Here is a 21,392-nt window from a genome sequence, read left to right on the forward strand (position 1 = left end):
ATGGATGTATTTTTTTTAATTCTTGAAATAAAAAGTTGTACATGTATTTTAAGTGAGTAGCAAATCATTTTTTTCCGTAATTGTATGTATATCATATGAACTTAAAGTATATGTAGTATCAATATAAATATTTTATATAAAATGAGAGATGTAAACTAGAAATAAAAAGTTAATTATACATATGTTCAGTTATCTTCGGATATCCATTCGAGTTCGGATATTATTTGTTCGGGTTCGGATATCCAATATCTCCTAATTCAATATCCATTCAGATATTTTGCTACTTCGGTTTGGATTTCGGTTCGAATTTTTCGGATCGGATTCGGATGCAACTTCGAATATTTGGTAAAGTGTCCACGCCTAGTATAACCTATGGATATATTCTTTTTCCGAATATTTAAATGAGCCGAAAGTAATGCCTATATTGATATAAGGTGTCGAAGTAACATATGATTTAGTTTCGTATAGCAAGTAAATCTAATATGAAATGTGTTAACATTCCAAACTTTTTTACTTACTATTTAACCACAAAGTTCGAGACAATCGGTTATTTTTTGCTGAATCTATTCTCATTATATGTAAGTACTAACGGATGTTGTGAATACAGCGTAACCCGTTTCATATATTACTGTCTATGGATATGCTAAGATAAATGTTAGTATGAATGATTCTTGCTTCCTTCAAATAAAAACATATTTCTTCTCTCGCTAAAATTTATGCAAATACATAGTTTTATATTTAATTGAAATTATTTGTATTTTAACTTGTTTCGTGCCACAAAAATATTTCTTTTTTTTTATCAATAGCAGGCATCATATGTGGTAACATTGTAAGTTGGTAATACAATATAGTGAAAAATTCTTTTAAAAAAAACAAAATGTACATTACGTGGCCGCACGGATATAGATCTGTTGTTTATGGTCTATTTGAATATTTAGATAGAGAATCCATTCGTAGGTTAGGTTGCACATGCATTTGGAAATTATTCTAAACTTTTTCAATAGGTTTAGTAGATCTGCCGACTAATCAAAAAAAAATATATATATATACCAGAAAACACTTAACTATCTATATCTAGTTAACGAGTAAATCTTTTTCTAAGCTAAATATTTTATCCGTTTGAAGAATTAATATCACAAAATAGAACCATATGTGGGTTTGGATGCAATGAGAAAAGAACCATGCGAAAACTGAAAAGACTGCGCCATTTTATTCAAGTTTATCATTGTCTCCTTCACACTCTTATACATCTCCACATGCATTCACTATATCTATTTCAAGGAGTGAGAAAGCTAAAAAGAAATGAAAACCAATGATATTTTTTTAGTTTCTATAAAAAATTATCATAATAACTCTAGAATTTTGTTTGTTATTTATTTACTATTTAACATGTTGACAAACTACGCAAACCGTGTGCATGTGCCATCCATACATGCAACATAACTCATATGGTCTACCAGTATATGAAGGACTGTTTCAGAAATACACACGACACAAAAAAAGTTTGTTAACCCTTAGATATGAATTTTAATAATCGAGGTACATAAACAACCGAAAACATATAAACTAAAATAAATTGTGATATATACTCTATTAGTAACAGTTTTGACTTCAATTAGAAATATTTTTAACGTCTATAGAAACACAACAAAAATACATATAAACCTAACTTATTTGCAGTTGGTAAAGAGTAAAAAGCTAATAATTATGTAATTTATATTACTAATAAGATTATGTTAAAATATTTATATTTATTAGAAACACACATTTATTTATATTTCTCTTCCATCTTAAACAACAACAAATTATAGAAAATAAAATATTCAGAGGTTGACTGTTTGTGTTTTTCAAACAATTTTTGGTTTTTGTTTTTCTAAAATCCATTTTTTTACCAATCAAGATTTTGAGAAAATGGATTCCCTAAAATATAAGAAAACCAGCTTTTGTAATTAAGAAAAAACCAAAAAACCATATTTTCCTGGTTTTCTCAACAATGCACGTTGGGTTTTGTATTTTTTTTGTTATTAAAATATTTGTATATTTATGTATTAATATAATAAAAATAATTAAGGAAAGATTGAAGTGATCAAATTAGGCATGGGCATTCGGGATCCCAATCGGGTTTCGGTTTTATCCATTCGGATTTTGGTTTTTCGGGTTTATCAAAATCAATCCCATTCGGATTATATAAAAGTTCGGTTCGGGATCGGTTCGGGTTCTATTGGGTTTGGGTCGGGGTTAGTAAATCTTCAAAGAACCGGTATAACCTATAATACTTTCAGGTTCGGGTCCCAATCGGTTCTTCGGTTTAAAAATACATGATTTATACCTATTTTGTAACTAAAACATAAATGAAATCGGTTTTTCGGATTTAAAATATATGATTGTACATATTTTAATAGCCAAAACATAAGTAAAATCGATTCAAAAAAAAAAAACATCAAACGTGATCATTCAAAATCAAGCGAAAGATAAACATAGTTAGTGATAAAACGAAAACCATATAAATGAAATCATAAAACAAAAACTAAATTCTCTTGAAATGAGAAACATTATTCAGTGAAAACAAACCAAAATCTAAAAACTTTAGGCTTCAACCGCCACATTCCACCATCAACCTTCATGTAATAGATGATTATTTTAAAAGTTTAATAATATCTTAAAGTATTTTGCATACATATTAAGAATTAAGATCATATTTGGTAGAAGTTCTTTTTGTAATTTTATATATTTCGGGTTTTATCGGATATCCATTTAGGTTCGGATTCAGTTCGGATAATACCCATAACCCAAAATACCAAAAAACAGGATCCATTCGGTATTTATGTCGGGTTCGGATCGGTTAGGATTTATTTTTATCGGATCGGGTTCGGTTTGGATTTTTGGGTTCGGTTTATTTGCCCAGCCCTAGATCAAATAGTAAGTATTCCAAATAACTAAATTTAAATAAATACTTTACATCCAAAATATAATATGAAAATAACCATTTATATACTTTTAATTTCAGAATAAACCAATCTACATATTTCATTGATAATCTATATACTTAATTTTGATTTCTCAAGTTATTATGTCACATTTATTAAAAATAATTTACATTTAATCATATTAAAAAAAATAACTAGATAAATAACAAATCAAATTCAGAACCAAATATTTATGGAATAATCAAATAACTAATATCCAAAAGCAAATATTTTCAATGTGCTATATATTTACTACATTTTAATCCAGTTTTTATTTAATAACATTACAATTTAATTCTGTCAGTATAAAATATAATTATTCATAGTCTATATTTTGGTAAAGTAGATTATCCCAAAACCAATATTATGTGTCTTGGTAATAGTATTTTTATTGTATTATTTACAGAACATATATTTTACCATTAATATTATTTTATTTTATTATTTTAAAGCAAAAATCCAAAAACTAGAAACCAAAATCTAAATTACCATTCAAGTTTTTTGTAAAACTAAAATCTACTGCAAAATCAAAAACCAAAAATCAAAATTCTAAAATCCAAAAATTGAAAAGCAAAAAGCAAAATCTAAAATCTAGGAGCCAAACAAACAATCATCACCTCAGTATATTTCTGTTGAATGCTGAGTAAGTATATTTTAGTTTTACTTATTTATATAAATATATTTAATATATAATATATTTAAGTTTTTTATAAATTAATGAATTAGACACTTAAACTCATGAAATGTGACATGACCGATTCTTTATAAGAATCAATGAATATATTTGTTTAAACTGGCATTTTATGCACACATTTACAATATACTTTTCTTAATTATTTTCTATAAATGAACTTTTATTATAATTTTTGTGATAAAATATCGAATGAATAATGTTTAATTTTGATAGAGTTTAACTAATTTTGAAATCGATTAATTTGTTATTTTTTGTTATTTAATATAGAAGTATTAATTCTTATTAAAAATGATGGTTCCTTAAATTCAAATTTGATTTTATATTATACTTGGAATATTATACTTAAAAGAAACTTGAGTTTTAATCCTAAAAATAAATATGAATATAATATAATATCTTATTCAGTTATATAGATAGTTCAAATTATTTGGCCTATAACTTTATATATTTCTTTATATCCATCAAACAACATTCTAAGAAACGTAGGTTTTTGGACTTTGTCTTAATATGACTTTTGATATTATGATTAAATAAAGACATAATAAAAACTAATAAAGTTGTAAAGCTTCTAGTTTTGTCCACCCCATATCTTATCTTGGTTCCATATGTTCTGCTATATATCTAAAGACCAAATATATCGTCCTAACCGCTAATTTTTGTCAAGCTGTTTGTGGAATACTTCGACAAAAGAGTCTCATCTGTATCATTAAAGTTAAGTTCAGAGTGATGAATTCTAACATTTTTTTTCTCAACTATGTATACGATGAGATTTAATTCCAGCCGATACAATATGTTGTACTAATTTTTTGAGTGGATAGTATTTCTAGAGTAAAATTTATGCAGTAAAACTTTTTGTACTAAGTGATTTATTTAATACTATTTTAGAATTTATGTATATAGTATTTGTTTAATTACTATACAAATTTAAACAAAAAATTTTATAAAACAAAAAGAAATTATATATAATAAATTTTATAAAATGGAAAAATTTATTACATAATAAATTTATAAAATTAGAATATTTATTATTTATATATTTTATCAGATATTTATAAAAAAATGATATTAGCTAATAAGATTCATATTATTATATTATAAATTATAATCTTAAACTGAATTTTGAAAAAGCTAAAATTGTATTAATAGTTGTATGTATAATTAGATTTTAAAATATTTAATACATAATATTTTGATTTGACAAAAATGATTCAAAAAATATAAAACATTACCCATGTATATATATATATATGAAAATATAAAATAAAAATTTTATCTACTATTTTAATTATATTTAGTGTCTAAATAATGAATTTTTATTTTGTTTAGCTTTTATATATTTAAAAACCATTTTAATAACATATAGTATCTTAAATAACACTAAATATAGAAACATAAGAACCACTAAAAACACTTTAATTTTCTGAATATATACTGTAGTAGACAATCCACAATTTATGTTCGCATGTTTGAACTGTACGTGATTTATCAATATTATATTAATAAATAAAATGGATATGTTGGCAATTTAAACAAATTGGTGAATGGAGGAATAAAATACGTACCATACACTTACTTGTGTGACAACGTTTTTAGCCCATTTTCCATTCAACACCTTAGTTTCTCTACTTATTTATTTGTCGAGACATAGATTATTAGAACATCAATAATGATAAGCAACACCTTAGGTGTTTGATCAGACTATCTGGAGTACATGATGATGTGAGGAAACCTTTCCGCTTTTTTAATTTCTTGGCAGAAAATGAGGAGTTTTTGCCAACTATTCAGGAAACATGGAGCTCAACTCCTAGGTTGTTCCACTCCCGTACAGCACTATCCTCTTTCCACAAAAAGCTGAAAATGCTAAAGCCGGTCCTGCGAACTTTGAATCGTACGCATTATGGAGACCTTCCCAACCGAACTAAACAAGCTTTTGAGGAATTGTGTGAGTGCCAGAACAGGGTATTGTCTGATCCTACACCAGAAAATTTTGTGCAAGCAGCAGAAGCTTCTGATTAGTGGAATAAACTGGTTCGTATTGAGGAGAAGTTTTATAGGCAGAAGTCATGTATTCGTTGGCTTCAAGCAGGAGACCAGAACACATCTTTTTTTCATCGATCGGTTCAAGCTAGAGCTTCCCGAAACACCATCCGCAGGCTGGTATCAGAGCAAGGGGAAGTGCTCACGGCTCCTAGTGATATTAAAAGAGAAGCAGTCGCCCATTTTCAACGTTTTCTGCAGGCGCAGGAGTTAACAGAGGAGATTTCGATTGAGTCTCTGCAGGATTTAATAATGTATAGATGCCCTACTGCTGCTTCGACTTCCTTGGTATCTCCAGTCACTGCTCAAGAAATCTACGCGGCCCTTCTATCTCTCCCCAACGATAAAGTTTCTGGACCAGATGGATTTACTAAGGAGTTTTATATTGCTGCCTGGAAAGTGATTGGTCAGGATTTCATCACAGCGATCCAGTCTTTTTTCCTTTTTGGGTTCTTACCGTCAGGTATAAACGCGACGATACTCTCCCTTATCCCCAAGACTGAGAATGCTGAGAAGATGAAATATTTTCACCCCATTGCCTGTTGTAACCTGCTCTATAAGGTCATCTCTAAGGTTCTCGCGAACAGGCTGAAAGTCATCTTTCCGGATGCAGTCGAACCAAATCAGGGTGCTTTCATCACGGGTAGACTTCTTCAGGAAAATGTGTTGTTAGCATCGGAGCTGGTGAATGGCTACCACAAAACCTCTACTACACAGAGAAGTGCTATTAAATTTGACATCTCAAAGGCTTTTGACACTGTTAAATGGTCTTTTATTACCTCAGTTTTGAAAGCAATGGGTCTTCCGCTTCAATTTGTTCATTGGATTCGACTATGCATCTCTACTGCAGCATTTTCTATCTCCGTTAATGGTAGTCTCGAGGGATTCTTTACCAGTGCTAGGGGCATCAGGCAGGGTTGTTCGCTATCGCCATACTTATACGTTATCCTGAGTAATGTGCTATCTAAGCTACTCAACAAGGCAGCAGAGGCTGGGAGGTTTCAATATCATCCGCAATGTCAAGGTGTCAAGCTTACTCATTTGAGTTTTGCAGATGACATAGTTGTGTTCACAAATGGTACAGTTGCTTCCCTTCAAAGCGTAGTGGAGGTCATGCAGAACTTTGCAACTATGTCAGGATTACACATCAATGCTACTAAATCCACTATTTTTGCATCTGGACTGGACGTGGCACCCCTCCTTGCAGCAGCGGCGAGCCTGGGTATCAGTGCTGGATCCCTTCCTATCAGATACTTAGGTATGCCTCTGACGACTAAATCTTTAACACCTCTTGATTATGAACCGTTGGTAGACAAGGTGCGTAGTAGAATGCTTAGTTGGTCCAACAAAAGCTTATCAATTGCTGGACGGCTTCAACTCATCAACTCAGTTATCACGAGTACAGTCAACTTTTGGAGCTCAGCATTTTTGCTTCTTGCTAAATGCCTTGACACTATTGAAAGTATGTGCTGCGCTTTTCTTTGGTCAGGATCACCCACACAAACTCATAAAGCTAAGGTCAGCTGGGCAGACCTTTGTTGCCCAAAGAAGGAGGGTGGTTTGGGAGTCAGAAGACTGAGGGATTCCTCAGTGGTATTTGCCTTAAAGCTTGTTTGGCGTCTGTTTACTCAGCATTCATCACTGTGGGTCTGTTGGGTTAAGCATTATCTGCTCAAAGATAGCTCCTTTTGGGATGTTAGGGACACTCAAAAAGGCTCGTGGATGTGGAGAAAACTTCTTAAGTTGCGTGGTGTGGCATACGAATTTCTAAAGTTTGAGGTTCATGATGGGAACTCTACCTATTTTTGGTTTGACAATTGGTTAGATATGGGGCGTCTAATTGATATCACAGGTGCAGCGGGAACAACATATCTTGGGCTACCTCGTCGAGCCACGGTTAATGATGCGGTATCTGAGAATGGTTGGTCTATTCGAGGACAGAGAAGTAGACACTATCACGACCTCTATACTACCATTATAGATCAACCGGTCCCTGATCCTCAAAGTGGGGAAGATGTAGTTCTCTGGAAGTTTGGTGACGATGATTATCAAGACTCGTTCTCAAATTCAAAAACTTGGGAGCAAATACGCAATAAAAGAGACCCAGTGGGGTGGAGCAACGTAGTCTGGTTCACACAGGGGGTGCCTCGGTTCTCTTTTATCACTTGGCTAACGGTGAAGAACCGGTTGTCAACTGGAGATAGGATGCGTGCTTGGGGTATGATTCAAGGGTGCCCTTTATGTGGAGAACCAGATGAGACAAGGGATCACATTTTTTTTGCATGTCTGTATTCCTTTACGGTGTGGCATGGACTGGCCAATCGAGTTCTTGGCACTCATATTGATCCGGACTGGCACTTGACTCTGACCTTTCTGCAGGGTCTCGGGGGAAGTAGTCTTGACACCATCCTTATCAAACTGCTCTTTCAGACGACTATATATCACTTATGGAGGGAGCGAAATGCGAGAAAACACCATACAAGTTGGATGGCAGCAGGTGCTATGTGCTCTGTGATAGACAAGGCGGTGCGAAACCGTATATCATCACTAAAGTATAAAGTTGGCCACAAACTCTCAGGTCTAATGCAGCGTTGGTTTTATCATACTATGGGGATGATTGGTAAGTGCTGTAGCTTTATATTTTTTTGCTGTAGAATTTAATCTGTAGATTTATTTGCTGTAGCTTTCTTTGCTGTAGATTTCTAAAGCACTAATTTTTTGCTCTGAAAATAAAGCTCTCTACAGCCATATTTTGATTTTGCAGAGTTTTTTTTGCTGTGAGTTTTTTAAGGAAAGCAAAACTCGATTGGTTGAGATATATAGCTGTAGACTAAATTTTAGCTGTCCAGAGCATCTACAGCCCCAACCAATCATCCTCTATGTAGATTTGATTCTTCTCATTTTTTGAACTCTTGATTTACGCTTAGGTAGCAAGATAAAGTAGTTTTCTATTCTTTTGTAAATGTCTATTCCCTAAAAGGATGAATAAATTTGAAATTTCATCCAAAAAAAAAATTTACCAATATACTAGTAATGTTTAAATTTTAAATTTAAAAGTATAAAAGAATTTAAAGTTCGAAATAAATCCAAGTGGGCAAGATTTTTTCAGACATTTAAAAAATCTTAATGTTAAGAAATTTATTAGCATCCGTCATAATTTTTTAGTTTCAAAACTTCTTGGCTAGTTACGAGTTACACCTGATTAGGAACACAATTTTCTACCGAAAATGTCAACTAATTAGTTATTGAAATTGAGTCGTTACATGTGACTACGTGGCCATATATAGTTTGCTAGCACCACGTCAGATTATTCCATGTTTGAAAGTTGAGATATAATCGTCGGCTAACTCAAAGTTATTCTTCCATCTAATAATCAGGTCGCTACCTCTTTTATTTTTGCATCCGCCAAACGATTAAATTTATAAATTTATTTAAGTGTGAGAGACCGTCGTCTTTGTTCGGTCAGTGGTAAATGTTGCTTGGGTAATTAATAATTACATCGTTACAAGCGAACTTAACTCATTTTCATTCAGTGCTTGTGCTCAGGCCTCATCGTTCAGTAACCGGCTGGAGATGATCAAATCCTTCATAAGTCGATAACACTGTCTTTTATCCTAAAGACTCTCATATTCAAGCTAGAAAATGCCAAGGTAATTTGCCAAAATATGGTCAGGAAAAACTCTCATTTTTCCGTGATATCGCGTATGCCCACCCGAAACAGTTGATTGGGCTCATGGTTACTTCTTAACTGGAACTAGCAAAAGATGATTGTTTATTTTACTAGTTAATTAGAAAATATTCTGCATTATACGCGAAATAAATATTTATTAAATATTTTTTTATATAAATATATATATATATATATTTAATGATAATAACCATATTATGTAAAATATATTTAATATTTTTATCAAGCTAAATTGCACAAATATTTAGTTTTTTATCATTCAAGTATGATACATGCTTCTATAGCTTTGAAATTAAAATATTTATGGATTTTTTTTTCATGTAAGTGATATTAAAATGAATATACATTTTAATTTGGATAATTATGAAATGATATTTCTATTAATGATCAATTATAGTTTTTATTTAAAACATTAAATATTGATCACAAATTTCTTAATATGGGACTTTCAACAATTTTAGTGATTTATAATTATTTTTAAAGTTTTAAAATTTAACATATACAAAAAAATCTAAAAAATATTATATGGTTAATTTTAATAATAAAAAATTAAAAATAAATGACAAAGTTTTTTTATCAAATTTTCATTATCTAATATCATTAATTTATATATATATATATATATATATTAAACTATATTAGGTAATTATGTATTTTTTATTAAGAAAAAATTATATTGGATCTCAAAATACTATAAAATCTCACTTTGTGAAGATTCGCATAAAATTTAACGTTTTAGAATTAAAGATCCATCATCAGTGTTGGTGTCCACCAACCGTCTTCAACCCCACTGTTTAGAGTCCCTGTTGTCGGTTCATATCCCGACTTTAGTATTCGTTTCAGAACATCAGTTTCATGGTCTAAAGTAAAGCATCTCTACTGGTATCTTTACCCCTTTAACACATCTATCGTTTTCATTATTGTACTTTTCGTTTATTGTCTAGCCTTGAGATTATCTCTGGTCGTAATCGTTTAAACCCGTTTGACATTTAGATTACTATCAGTTTCCTGAAAAATAAAAATTAAAGATAGGAAGTATGAGTCAGAGACTCGAGAACAAAAAATAATTATTTTGGAGATGTGAGGGATCCCTGTGCCTATCGCATACAAAGCGAGCGTTCTACCAATTGAGCTACATGCCCAACTTGCTCAGAAAAATTTTGGCATAAAAAAAATCTATAAAACCTGGTGAAGAGATTATATCTAACTGATGTCATTATGAAACTGGAAGGACTGAAGGTAGGTACTTTGTTTCTTTCCTTTCGGCTGCTTATGATAACAAAGCGACTAGGAAAGGTAAAGCCAATTTGTATAATCATTACAATTATATACCCTAATTGCGTTAAAACTTTATTTCAATAGCATATAACAGCGTTAACATAGAATTATCGATATCAGCCCGTTTCGATCAACGTTTTTTGGGAGTTTTGGTTCATGGATTTTAAAATTCTTTTTTCACGGATTTTAAAATTCAGAACCAATGTTTGATGATATTTTGGCATAAATACATACACAAATCATTTTTTTCTCAAACCTTGTAAGCCTTCAATTTTCTTTTAAATTGAGATGAACCTTTTGTTTTTTTAGCTTTGGCCACAAATTTGAGGTATGAAGCCATTTTCTTACGTGGTCAAAGTTACTATATCCGAACTTATTTCATTTTCCATGCCACTATGTTCCTACTATAACAAAAATAATTAAATATTAATATATATATAGTTTTGACCAAAAAATAGTAATATATATCTAAATCCGAAAACGAAAAACATATTTCAAACTTTTTGTCGGCAAATATATATTTTATTAATTATTATGAAATTCTCTTATGTCATATTATTTGTCAACTTTGATAAATCGTGTTAAGTTTTGTCTATTTTATTTGTTCTACATATGTATTTTATTTTTAGTGTTTTTGGTTTTTTAAATGTAGAATTTGTTATTTATAATACTTATTCGGTTTTATTCTATTTTTTAAAATTTTTACAAAATTTGAAACCGGCCAATATCCAAAAAACCAAAATCTAATTTGGTTTTTTTTTAAATTTCAGATAATTGTATTTTCGTAGAAAATATAGTATAGATCATGTTTTCGAATAAATATTAAATAATTTATATAATTTGAAATATTTTGGATAAAATAATATTTGGATAATTCAGTATATACATAATATTATTAAGATATTTGTTATTGTAAATTAAATATAATTAATATTATTAGGTATGTAGATTTTATTTTAAAATTGAATATGTATTCGATTTTTGATTCGGTTCCGATCAAAACATGTCTTCGTGGTTCGATGATGCCGGTTGGTTTGGTTTCGATTTCAGTTTTTTTTTTCTTTCAGAAGTATAGAGTCTGTATGGATATTTATGAAATTTGATTTGATTTTAATTCTTTTTTTGTTATGTTTCGGTACGGTTCAATTCTTATGTCCTGGGTAAATGTGTACAGCCTATTTGTGCCACACAAATAACTAATTAACGATGTACATAATATTATTTAGCCTGTCACGTGGCATGCACATGATGTCGGTATAATGTATACACCAGTTTTGGACCACTATTGATTTTGTTCTTTATGAATGTTACTTAAACCGTTCATATAAATAGTGTTTTGAGTCAACGTGGACATTTTGTGATACAATGTCGGTAAACACTTTTTGTTTTCTTGGTCAGTTAATTATCATAAGATAACCTTATTGCAATTTATTTGTCCACACATACATGGTGAGTGCGTATAAATAGATCGTAAACATATGTATACATGCTGCCACATGGAGCAAACGCGTAATGTCTTGTACTCGATGTTAGTCTACAGGGACCTGTCATGCCTTAAATCGTTTTGTCAACCGTCGTTTTCTTAACTAATGTAGTTAAATCGTCTTTCAGATTGAATGCTTTCAAGAACTTGAAGACGTTCGTATTTATATTATTCATAAAATTGACAACAAACAAAAAACACGTCAGAAGAAAACGATACTGCACGTTCGTCGCTTCCTAGTGAGCATAAGAAAGATTAACAATGACATTCTTCTCATTCTTAAGCAACACAATAATGATTATTAATCGAAGCATCCGTAAAATGTCACATTCACCGAAACTTTGTTTGGGGTTGTTCTACTCGGTAGTTCGATGTCATTAAGACACATATTTTCTTTTCAAATGGAATAAAGAAATTATAACAAAAATATAGTAAGCAAATAGTCTAGCCATGAAATTTAAATGCATCTTAATTAACTCCTTCATTAGCGTTAGGAGAAGAATCTTAGAATCTTAATACAACGGGTGTAACTGGTGACAAATAAAAGGAATATATGGAATGGTAGGAATCATTATTTATGGAATTTTGTGGAATAGAATCAGCATTCCATTTGTTCATGAACATTTTTGATTTGGAATGATTTTTCAAATGATAGTTAAAATTTTATTTGGAATAATATGGAATGTTGTGGAATTGAATGGAATACCATTTCCATTTTTCTTTTGTAAATGGTGAACAATTTTTGGAATGCATAGAAATTAAGCATTCTGGAAGTTTTTATTCCAAAAACATACATTCCAGTTGCAGCCAACCTCTCTTTTTTCTATCCCTACATAATACTAACACGTAACATGTTTGACAAATCTTAAGCAGTTTTGTTACGTGCTTATATTATGATTGGTTGACTTAGAAAAAAATAAATATAAAAACAAACTCCCATATATCATATCCTAGGTCTTTAATATGCATACGGAAGTAACCACTAAAGCGCTTTAAAGTGAGCTAATAATACCACAAGTTATGATCATGTCCAAAGCGGATCCCACCACGACATTGATGAATTATTGTTGTTGTTGTCCTCAAGGAATCCCAAATCATTGGTCACTTCGTCGGGGCTACTAATGAACTCGTCGCCACTTTCAAATGAACTCTCAAAGGACATATTTTGTTGTCCTTGCTCTTGTGCTGCTAACTTTGTTTGTTCCATTTTATATAACAATTCCAGTAGATCTGATCTTTGCAGTTGCATGCTCACTAGCTCTACTTGAGTTTTCACAAGTTGTGCTTGAAGTTCACTCACTTGTCTCTGCAAATGGTATATCGCACCCGCGCAACCGTAAACTGGATCTCTCATCCTAGCTCCTGCTTCATAAACCATGCTATTAACCGCATCTGTTCTTTGAGATTCTGGAAGTTCCTGATACCGAAAACAAAATGTATATGTTAGAAAACAAAATCATCTTTCACTAAAACATGCTTTTTAGAAGATGATATAGAAGTCTTGGACATTCTGTGGATTGTGGCATATAATGTTTTAAATGACTGAAATTTTGCATTTAACATTGATTGTGAATTTTTGTTTTGATGTTTGACTGTAAAGAAATCTTACATGAATTTTTCAAAGGTGAAAAGGAATTTTAGAATTAGACAATAAAATTCAGAAAACATTTTTGTTTTTGTAAAGGGTTAGATATGTTAATAGTGAGAGGCTGCATGTAGCTTTGAGGAAAGTTTGTTATTGACCTTTCATTGCAGTTGTAGGGCCTAGTTCCGGTAACATGACTTATGAACCCATTATTGTTCAACAACTAGACTTTTAACCACTTTAACTTCCTTTTCACATTTTGGATACCAGTTTTTTTTTTCAATTAAGAAATTAAAGTTAAATTACTATATATACAAGGAATAAAAAAAAACATTTGGTGTTAAGTATTTATATTAACCACTAAAACCAAAACAACAACGCTTTATTATATTGTAAAAGTTAATATATTGATAACCACCGGAGATTGTTTAGTATTAACTTTCACGTTAAATATTAATAATCAAATGTCCACACGTGAGCGATAGCTTCTACAAAGACAACATACTGTACACACGTGTAACAAGTAATAAACAAGAAAATAAAATGTACCTGCAAGAACTTAATAATGTTGCTAGCTCCGAAGACACGGTGGGCGATTGTGAACTTCGCCGGATCCGTCGGAGGAAAATACGGCGCCAAAACGCATTTCTCAGCGCACCTCCGCCGCAGTATCTTGCAAGCCGCACAAGGACTTAGCACCACCGTCTGCTGAGGCGAAAGAGGCGGCGGCGGAGGTGAAGAAGTGGGAGAAGGAGAGTTGATGGGAGTGGTGGTTTCTTTCACGGTGGCGACAGCCACGGCCGAGACAGTAGGTGTAGCAGCCGAAGTGCCACCATTGATCTCCATCTTTAGCATGATTCTTGATTTCTTGGGGACTAAACTGATAATTTATTTTCTTTTGGGATAATTAGTTGGAAATAAGTTAAACTAGTGTTGTGTGTAGAGTGAAGTGATATATGGTAAGGAAGGTTATGAAAGTGTATATATAGGGAGGGAGACAGAGAAGAAGGATAATGTGATGTCATATATCCGAGTTATGGCGTAATACTTTTTTGGTATTATAATTAATTTTATACCCTTTACGGTGGCTCCTAAATTCTTCTTGCGCTTTTCCGTTTCAACGGTTGATTAACTTAGACAGCTCCATCAAATTATTTCCACATTCGCATTTAGACAAACTTGTTGTATTTAAATTATAATCCATCCTTAAAGTAGTCTTTAAAAGGGAGTAATCAGCTCCCGTTTTCACATTTCGCGTGTATAGTCATATATTTATTTTCCTTCACTAATCTGTGGAGGAAGTACAACTTCATTCTTTTGATAGTTAGCACCCTAAATATAGATTAATCACATGACTGTTGAGTAACTTAAATTTCTAACTTTTAATGTGAAAATATTGCAGAAGCGCATTAACGAGTTTAATTGATCTTCAATGTGAAAAGCAAGCTAATTTCAACAGGTATTTTCTACAACAATTCACTATCAGATGACCTGTGAGAGAATACAAACAAAAAAATATGTTGATAATTACAAGAATGAAATATACTGCATCTATGTTATTATGTCTTCTAATTAAATTATCATAGACTGAGACTAGATTCGTCGATGCTTCTGGAAATGTTGGGATGAATGGCTGGTGAGGTGTTTCATAAGCAATGAAGATATGATACATCATCAATTATTATTCGATTTTTTCTGTTGTTATGTATCTTTTGTATATATCTCCATGACTCTATATCTATTGTAACTCTCATGCAATTACCATATTCTTAGTGGTATCGGAAGCTTCTTCCTATGAATTCTACAATGACTTAGCATGACCAAACTATCATCTATAAGTAACCTAACTTGAAACATTCATATAAAATAAAAAAAATATAACTTCAACAAGTTCATCCACAAATCAAGCCCCTCTCCGCCTTTGGAACTCGCATGACAATAAGGAAGTTTCCAATCGAGTCTATGTTTCTTGGAAACAAATTTATGATACTTTCTCTGTGGAAATAAAAAGAATTAATAATACCACAAAAATTTGAAAATTATGCAATTACAAAAAGAACTAATAATGCCACAAAAATTATTAATTCTAGTATTTGAAATATGTATTATTATTGTATTTTCTAGTTTTATAAAATAAATAATACAATTATTAAGTCTAGTATTAAAAAAATTATCAATTCTTTTTATTAGTTGTATTACTAATACTATAATTGTATAAATACGTATAATAGTATTTGAAAATTTAACAGAAAACAATGGTACTTTAGAAAAAAATTATAAAAATGTTATTTTGTTGTCATTTTAATTCATATAATTATAATTAATTAAGATATCAAATGTCACCACCAAAACTTTGGCTCTTTGGAGTCTACTAGTGGCAAAACAGACACTTTGAAAAATCATTTTTGATTCATATTTGACAAAGAAACTCATATAAAGAAAAATTATGACAGTATTATTATTTCAGGAAATTAATACAACGAGTCAATTTTTGTTTAGATTTGCTTAACTTCGGAATTAGAAATATCTTCTTATATTATTTTTTACTCATAATTTTGAGTTTGTATATTTTTTTACGACTTTTCCTGTTTCCTGTTTGAAATTAGGATTTCTACGGAAGTGCTAGGAAATATCCAAACCAATAAAGTCTTTATAAAAAAAAACTTTTTCTTCTTTATGTATATATATTTTTTTTATAGACTGAATATTTAAAGAATTTTGGAAGAACTTGTCGAAGAGAAAGAAAGAAAAGAATTTCAGCATAATTATAAAGTCTTTCTGTCTTTATTATGAGAATTATAGATTTATCCCACTTCTTTAACCGTTTTCTTTGAGATAGAACATATTTAATTGATATATTTAGGAAAAAACTTCAGCTTAGTCTTGGTTCTTAGCTTTAGAAAATTTATATATAAGTGACTCTATGAAACGTGGCTACATCTTTCTTTGTAACAACTTGCGAGTTGACAATTCGATTCAAAACACACAACTTGTTCATATAAATGTTTTGCGGATGATCAAATGAATATGAATTTTTTTTTCTAACGACGGACGGCATACCTTGATATTTATAAAACGTGGGTACGTTCTCTTTTTGTAACAAATTGGTGATTAATGTAACAGCTTGGTCATAAATGTTTTGGTGATCAAACGAGTATGAAATAGTTTATTTATGATGCATGGCTGACTGCCACTGGTGCATTGACATCCATAGTCATAAAATGAGGTTTTCTTTTCTTACGATACTACCTTATGTGAATATGGATTCATTTATACTCTTCGCAATATACGTTAGGTTATAGGCTGCGACCTGCGACTTCCCAGCGGTCCGAACAAATACAATATTATCGAATGGACTGACATTAATATAGAAGGAAAATAATTTGATAAAATATAGATAAAATAAAAGTAACACGTCTACTACTTATGAAAAAAATCACGAGTTGCACGTTACAACTACCAGTCGTCCGAGAAGCTTAACAACGACACGTAGTTAGTGATCGAGCAAGCCAGTTCTTAAGGATTTATTGGGTGTGCTATTATTTGGTAATATTTTGATGCCACAATCAAGACAACGTTATCTTTCTACTTCTCTCAACCATATCAACATATCACCTTTTTGTAAAGAAATTCGTTATTTGGTTTAGCTCATACTCTGAAGTTAATTTATTACTTAAATGGGGGACATATTAGGGATAAGTTTGGTGGAATTTGGTCAGCTCATTGGACATATTAAGCAAGGAAAAAAGGACTTCTTTGATTTTTGAGGTACTAGCTAAAGCTCTCTTTTTTTCTGTAACGAAATGTCTTTTGGTTTGCCTTTATCCATTCACAAATGAACTATATTATAAATAATTATGGAGCCATATTCCACGGCCACATTCTTAAAATTATGCTCCTTGCTAAATGTTACAAAAAAATGCTTCTTGCTACAGACTTTATACGATTGTATGATATCTACAAATACATCCATATGTATAATTGTGCGAGAACTGACTCAACAATAACGAGTCAAAATAGCATTATGCAGCGCTTCTTAGTTAGCTACAACAACGAAACTATTACCAAATCAAAAGTATGTATATATTAGTGATGTAGGTATCGCATCACTGTAATGTTTGTATAACGGGAGTAGATATTGTCAAACTACTAACTTTAATTAACCTCAAAAGACAGATATAAAAACTGAAACACTTATCCAATTATATATATGTTTTTGTTACAACACTAATCCAACTATTTAGACTATTCCAATCCCGAAACTCCCAAATTTTCTAACTTGTAGAAAATGAAGATTCCTCCGCATAATATGTTACATGTCTCTTATTTATATAAAATACAAAAATAAAATTGGAGAAAATAGAAGAAACAAAAGAGCTTTAAACTTGATGTTTTCGTAGATTAGGTATAGTCCATGGTATAGTTGATAGATTGACTGTATTGGAACAGATCATCCCAATTTTGTTTGCGAAGCGAATTCAAAAGCTAGTAACATCAAAATACACATTTATTCAAACTCAAGGGCCGTCAACTCAACTGATTGAACACATTTAAAGATGAGATATTTAGGAATGATAACTTATGCGTTGTTGATCTTAATACACTGCATATCTATATGTAAGAAACATTTGCATATATATAATAAAGAACATGTCATTGATAAATTCGCCAATCGCCAGTAACAAAGTTTCTTCATTGCGAAATGCAAAACCAAAGTTGGGGTGACAGATTGTGTCCAACCTGATTGTGAATTGGTGTCAAATTAGTTTCTAGGCATTTTTCAAAGGTAAACGTTGAAATCTTTATTTCTCCATCCTAGTTGTAATTGCAATCCTGTAATGAATAAGAGAAGTAAACGACAAAACATTTTTGTCAAATATGCGATTAAGGTGGCAGTAGTTAATTAGATGTAATATATTCCATAATTTCCATCTGCCCCCACTAATTTATCACCTTTTACTTTTTTTTTTGTATATATGCTGATGTTTTTCCACACGTAAAAATGGCAATATTCTGAAACTCTGATATGCACAAACTTGTGTGTACATAACATACACATATAGGTGTGTATCTCTGTCACTCTGTGTGTTGTCACTCACGAATGCGCGTGGACCTTTGTCTTTGTGATGCGTCCAAAGGAGAAAGCACTTGTAATTTTTGTTCCCACTTGTTCGATATGTACTTTTCTTGATACGTGTGTCATTTGTAAAACACAAATACTGAATGTTGGAATTATCTGAAGGTAAATAGGTAATATTTATGTACGGCCAAAAGATATTAAAATGCATGCGTATTGTAATAAATAATTATTATAAGGAATATTTGTAATAATTAACTACGATAACTTAACATTTACACCAAAAAAAAAATTAACTACGATAAGACCTACGCCAAAGCATAGTTATATAATATATGACTTTTGAAAATTTTAAGATTTATATATAATTTTATATATATATATATATAACTGTGGGTTATTTATGTAATCATGTATTTAGACGGAGAACAATTATAATTGGATATTTTAAAGTCATATTAATAAAAGTATTTTCTATTTTTTATTAACTTATCGATGATTAAGATTTGAATATAATCGAAAATTAGTGTAAGAATTTGGAATGTTAACATTAATTTTTTTATTTAACAACATAAAATAGAAATCCCCTATGTTAAAGAAATACAGATTGGGTTAACCTATAATTAGTAAATAATATATTTATGGGCCATATTAAGACAATAAACAATTGACAAACCCGATTTTTCAATTAATATTTTGAGAAGACATTTTTTTTGCTTTAAATCTGAAGTTGAATAGATAGCTCGAAGAATGATGGTTTCAGTTGAGAATAACCCCTAATTTATGTAGGATTGCTTGTTAGGTCTAAGTTCGCGTATAATAACATTAACTATTTCGTACAACAAATATATATTTTTTCCTTAGCTTCCGAGTTTTTTTGGGCAATGACATTACTTGGTGCCAAAACTTTATTAGTATCCTTACTAATAAAAGGGACCTTTTGAAGCTCCATAGAGCGTCCACATCAGCAAAAAAAACTTCTCCCGAAAGATGACACGTGGCATAAAATATAGTTTTATATTTTAATATTACTAATTTTCAAAAATTATAAATAACATGTAAACATACAGCATAAAAAATAGAAAAACTACATTAAACATATGTAAGACTACCATTTTTCACTTAAAAAAAGACGGATTATCTTCATAATGTAACATTACCGTTTTATAAAAAAAAAAAACATTATATATAATTTCAAAAATAATAAATATATGTAAACATACAACATAAAAAATGGAAATACTACATTAAACATATGTAAGATTACCATTTTACATTTTTATTTTAAAAAAATAATATGTAAACATTAAACATATGTAAGATTACCATCTTTCACTAAAAAAAGACGGCTTATCTGCATAATGTAACATTACTATTTTGTAAAAAAAAACATTATATATAATTTCGAAAATAATAAATAATATGTAAACATACATCATAAAAAATGGAAATACTACATTAAACATATGTATGATTACCATTTTACATTTAAAAATAAAAATAATATGTAAACATACAACATGAAAAAAATGGAAAAACTACATTAAACATATGTAAAATTACTATTTTTCACTAAAAAAAAACAGTTTATCTCCATAATGTAACATTACCATTTTATAAAAAAAAACATAAATATAACTATTTGACTATTTGTCCAAGTTTTTCTATAAAACATTGCCGTTTTACATTAAAAATGAAAAAATACATTAAGATTTAAACATCTATCTTAAAATATAAAATATAGATATTAATAAAATATAAAGTATAAGAAAGAGAAATACATAATATATAGAAAAATAAATAATAAGTAAATATTATAAATATATAAATATACGAATTATATATACAATAATAAGTAAATGCACAATTTTAAAAAAATGGAAAGAGTACATTAAATATTAAACATCTATCTTAAAATGTAAAATATAGATACTAAGTAAATAGAAAGTATAAGAAAAAGAAATACACAACTTAAAAACAATGGAAAAAATTATATTAAGATTTAAACATCTATCTTAAAATATAAAATATAGATATTACGCAAATAGAAAATATAACAAAAGGAAATACACAATTTAAAAAAAAATAAAAAAAAGTACATTAGTATTTAAACATCTATCTTAAAATGTAAATCTATCTTAAAATATAAAATTATTAGTAAATAGAAAGTATAAGAAATAGAATTACACAATATAAATAAAAATAAATAATAAGTAAATATATAATATAAGTAAATACCCAATTTAAAAAATGGAAAATTACATTAAGATTTAAAAATATATCTTAAAATTTAAAATATAGATATTACGTAAATAGAAAGTATAACAAATAGAAATATACTTTTTTTAAAAATGGAAAACGTACATTAAGATTTTAACATCTATCTTTAAAAGTAAAATAAAGATATTAAGTAAATAAAAAGTACAAGAAATGGAAATACATATACAGGAAAATAAATAATAAGTAAATATTTAAATCTATAATATATGAATTATATATATAATAATAAGTAAATACATAATTTTTCTAAAAAAAATGGAAAAAGTTCATTAAGCATTAAACATCTATCTTAAAATGTAAAATA

General features: G+C 29.8%; 1 protein-coding gene across 2 annotated transcripts; it reads right to left on the bottom strand.

Moving 5' to 3' along the window:
- Positions 1-12,591: 12,591 nt before the first annotated feature.
- On the bottom strand, positions 12,592-19,720 carry LOC103864891 (LOB domain-containing protein 11). 2 transcript variants are annotated; one of them, XR_004457116.1, is made up of 3 exons: positions 14,281-19,720; positions 12,959-13,563; positions 12,592-12,668 (listed from the first exon to the last, which is right to left on the bottom strand). XR_004457116.1 is itself a non-coding variant. In XM_009142657.3 (2 exons), exons 1-2 carry the CDS (start codon positions 14,584-14,586, stop codon positions 13,171-13,173), a joined length of 699 nt encoding a protein of 232 aa, XP_009140905.1. In that variant the 5' UTR covers positions 14,587-19,720; the 3' UTR covers positions 12,835-13,170. The 2 variants fall into 2 exon arrangements, 1 of the variants encoding a protein (XP_009140905.1); XM_009142657.3 differs by lacking the exon at positions 12,592-12,668 and having other exon boundaries at positions 12,835-13,563.
- Between the last annotated feature and the right edge of the window lie 1,672 nt (positions 19,721-21,392).

Source organism: Brassica rapa, chromosome A04 (genome assembly GCF_000309985.2).
Source record: "Brassica rapa cultivar Chiifu-401-42 chromosome A04, CAAS_Brap_v3.01, whole genome shotgun sequence".
Lineage (NCBI taxonomy): Eukaryota > Viridiplantae > Streptophyta > Magnoliopsida > Brassicales > Brassicaceae > Brassica > Brassica rapa.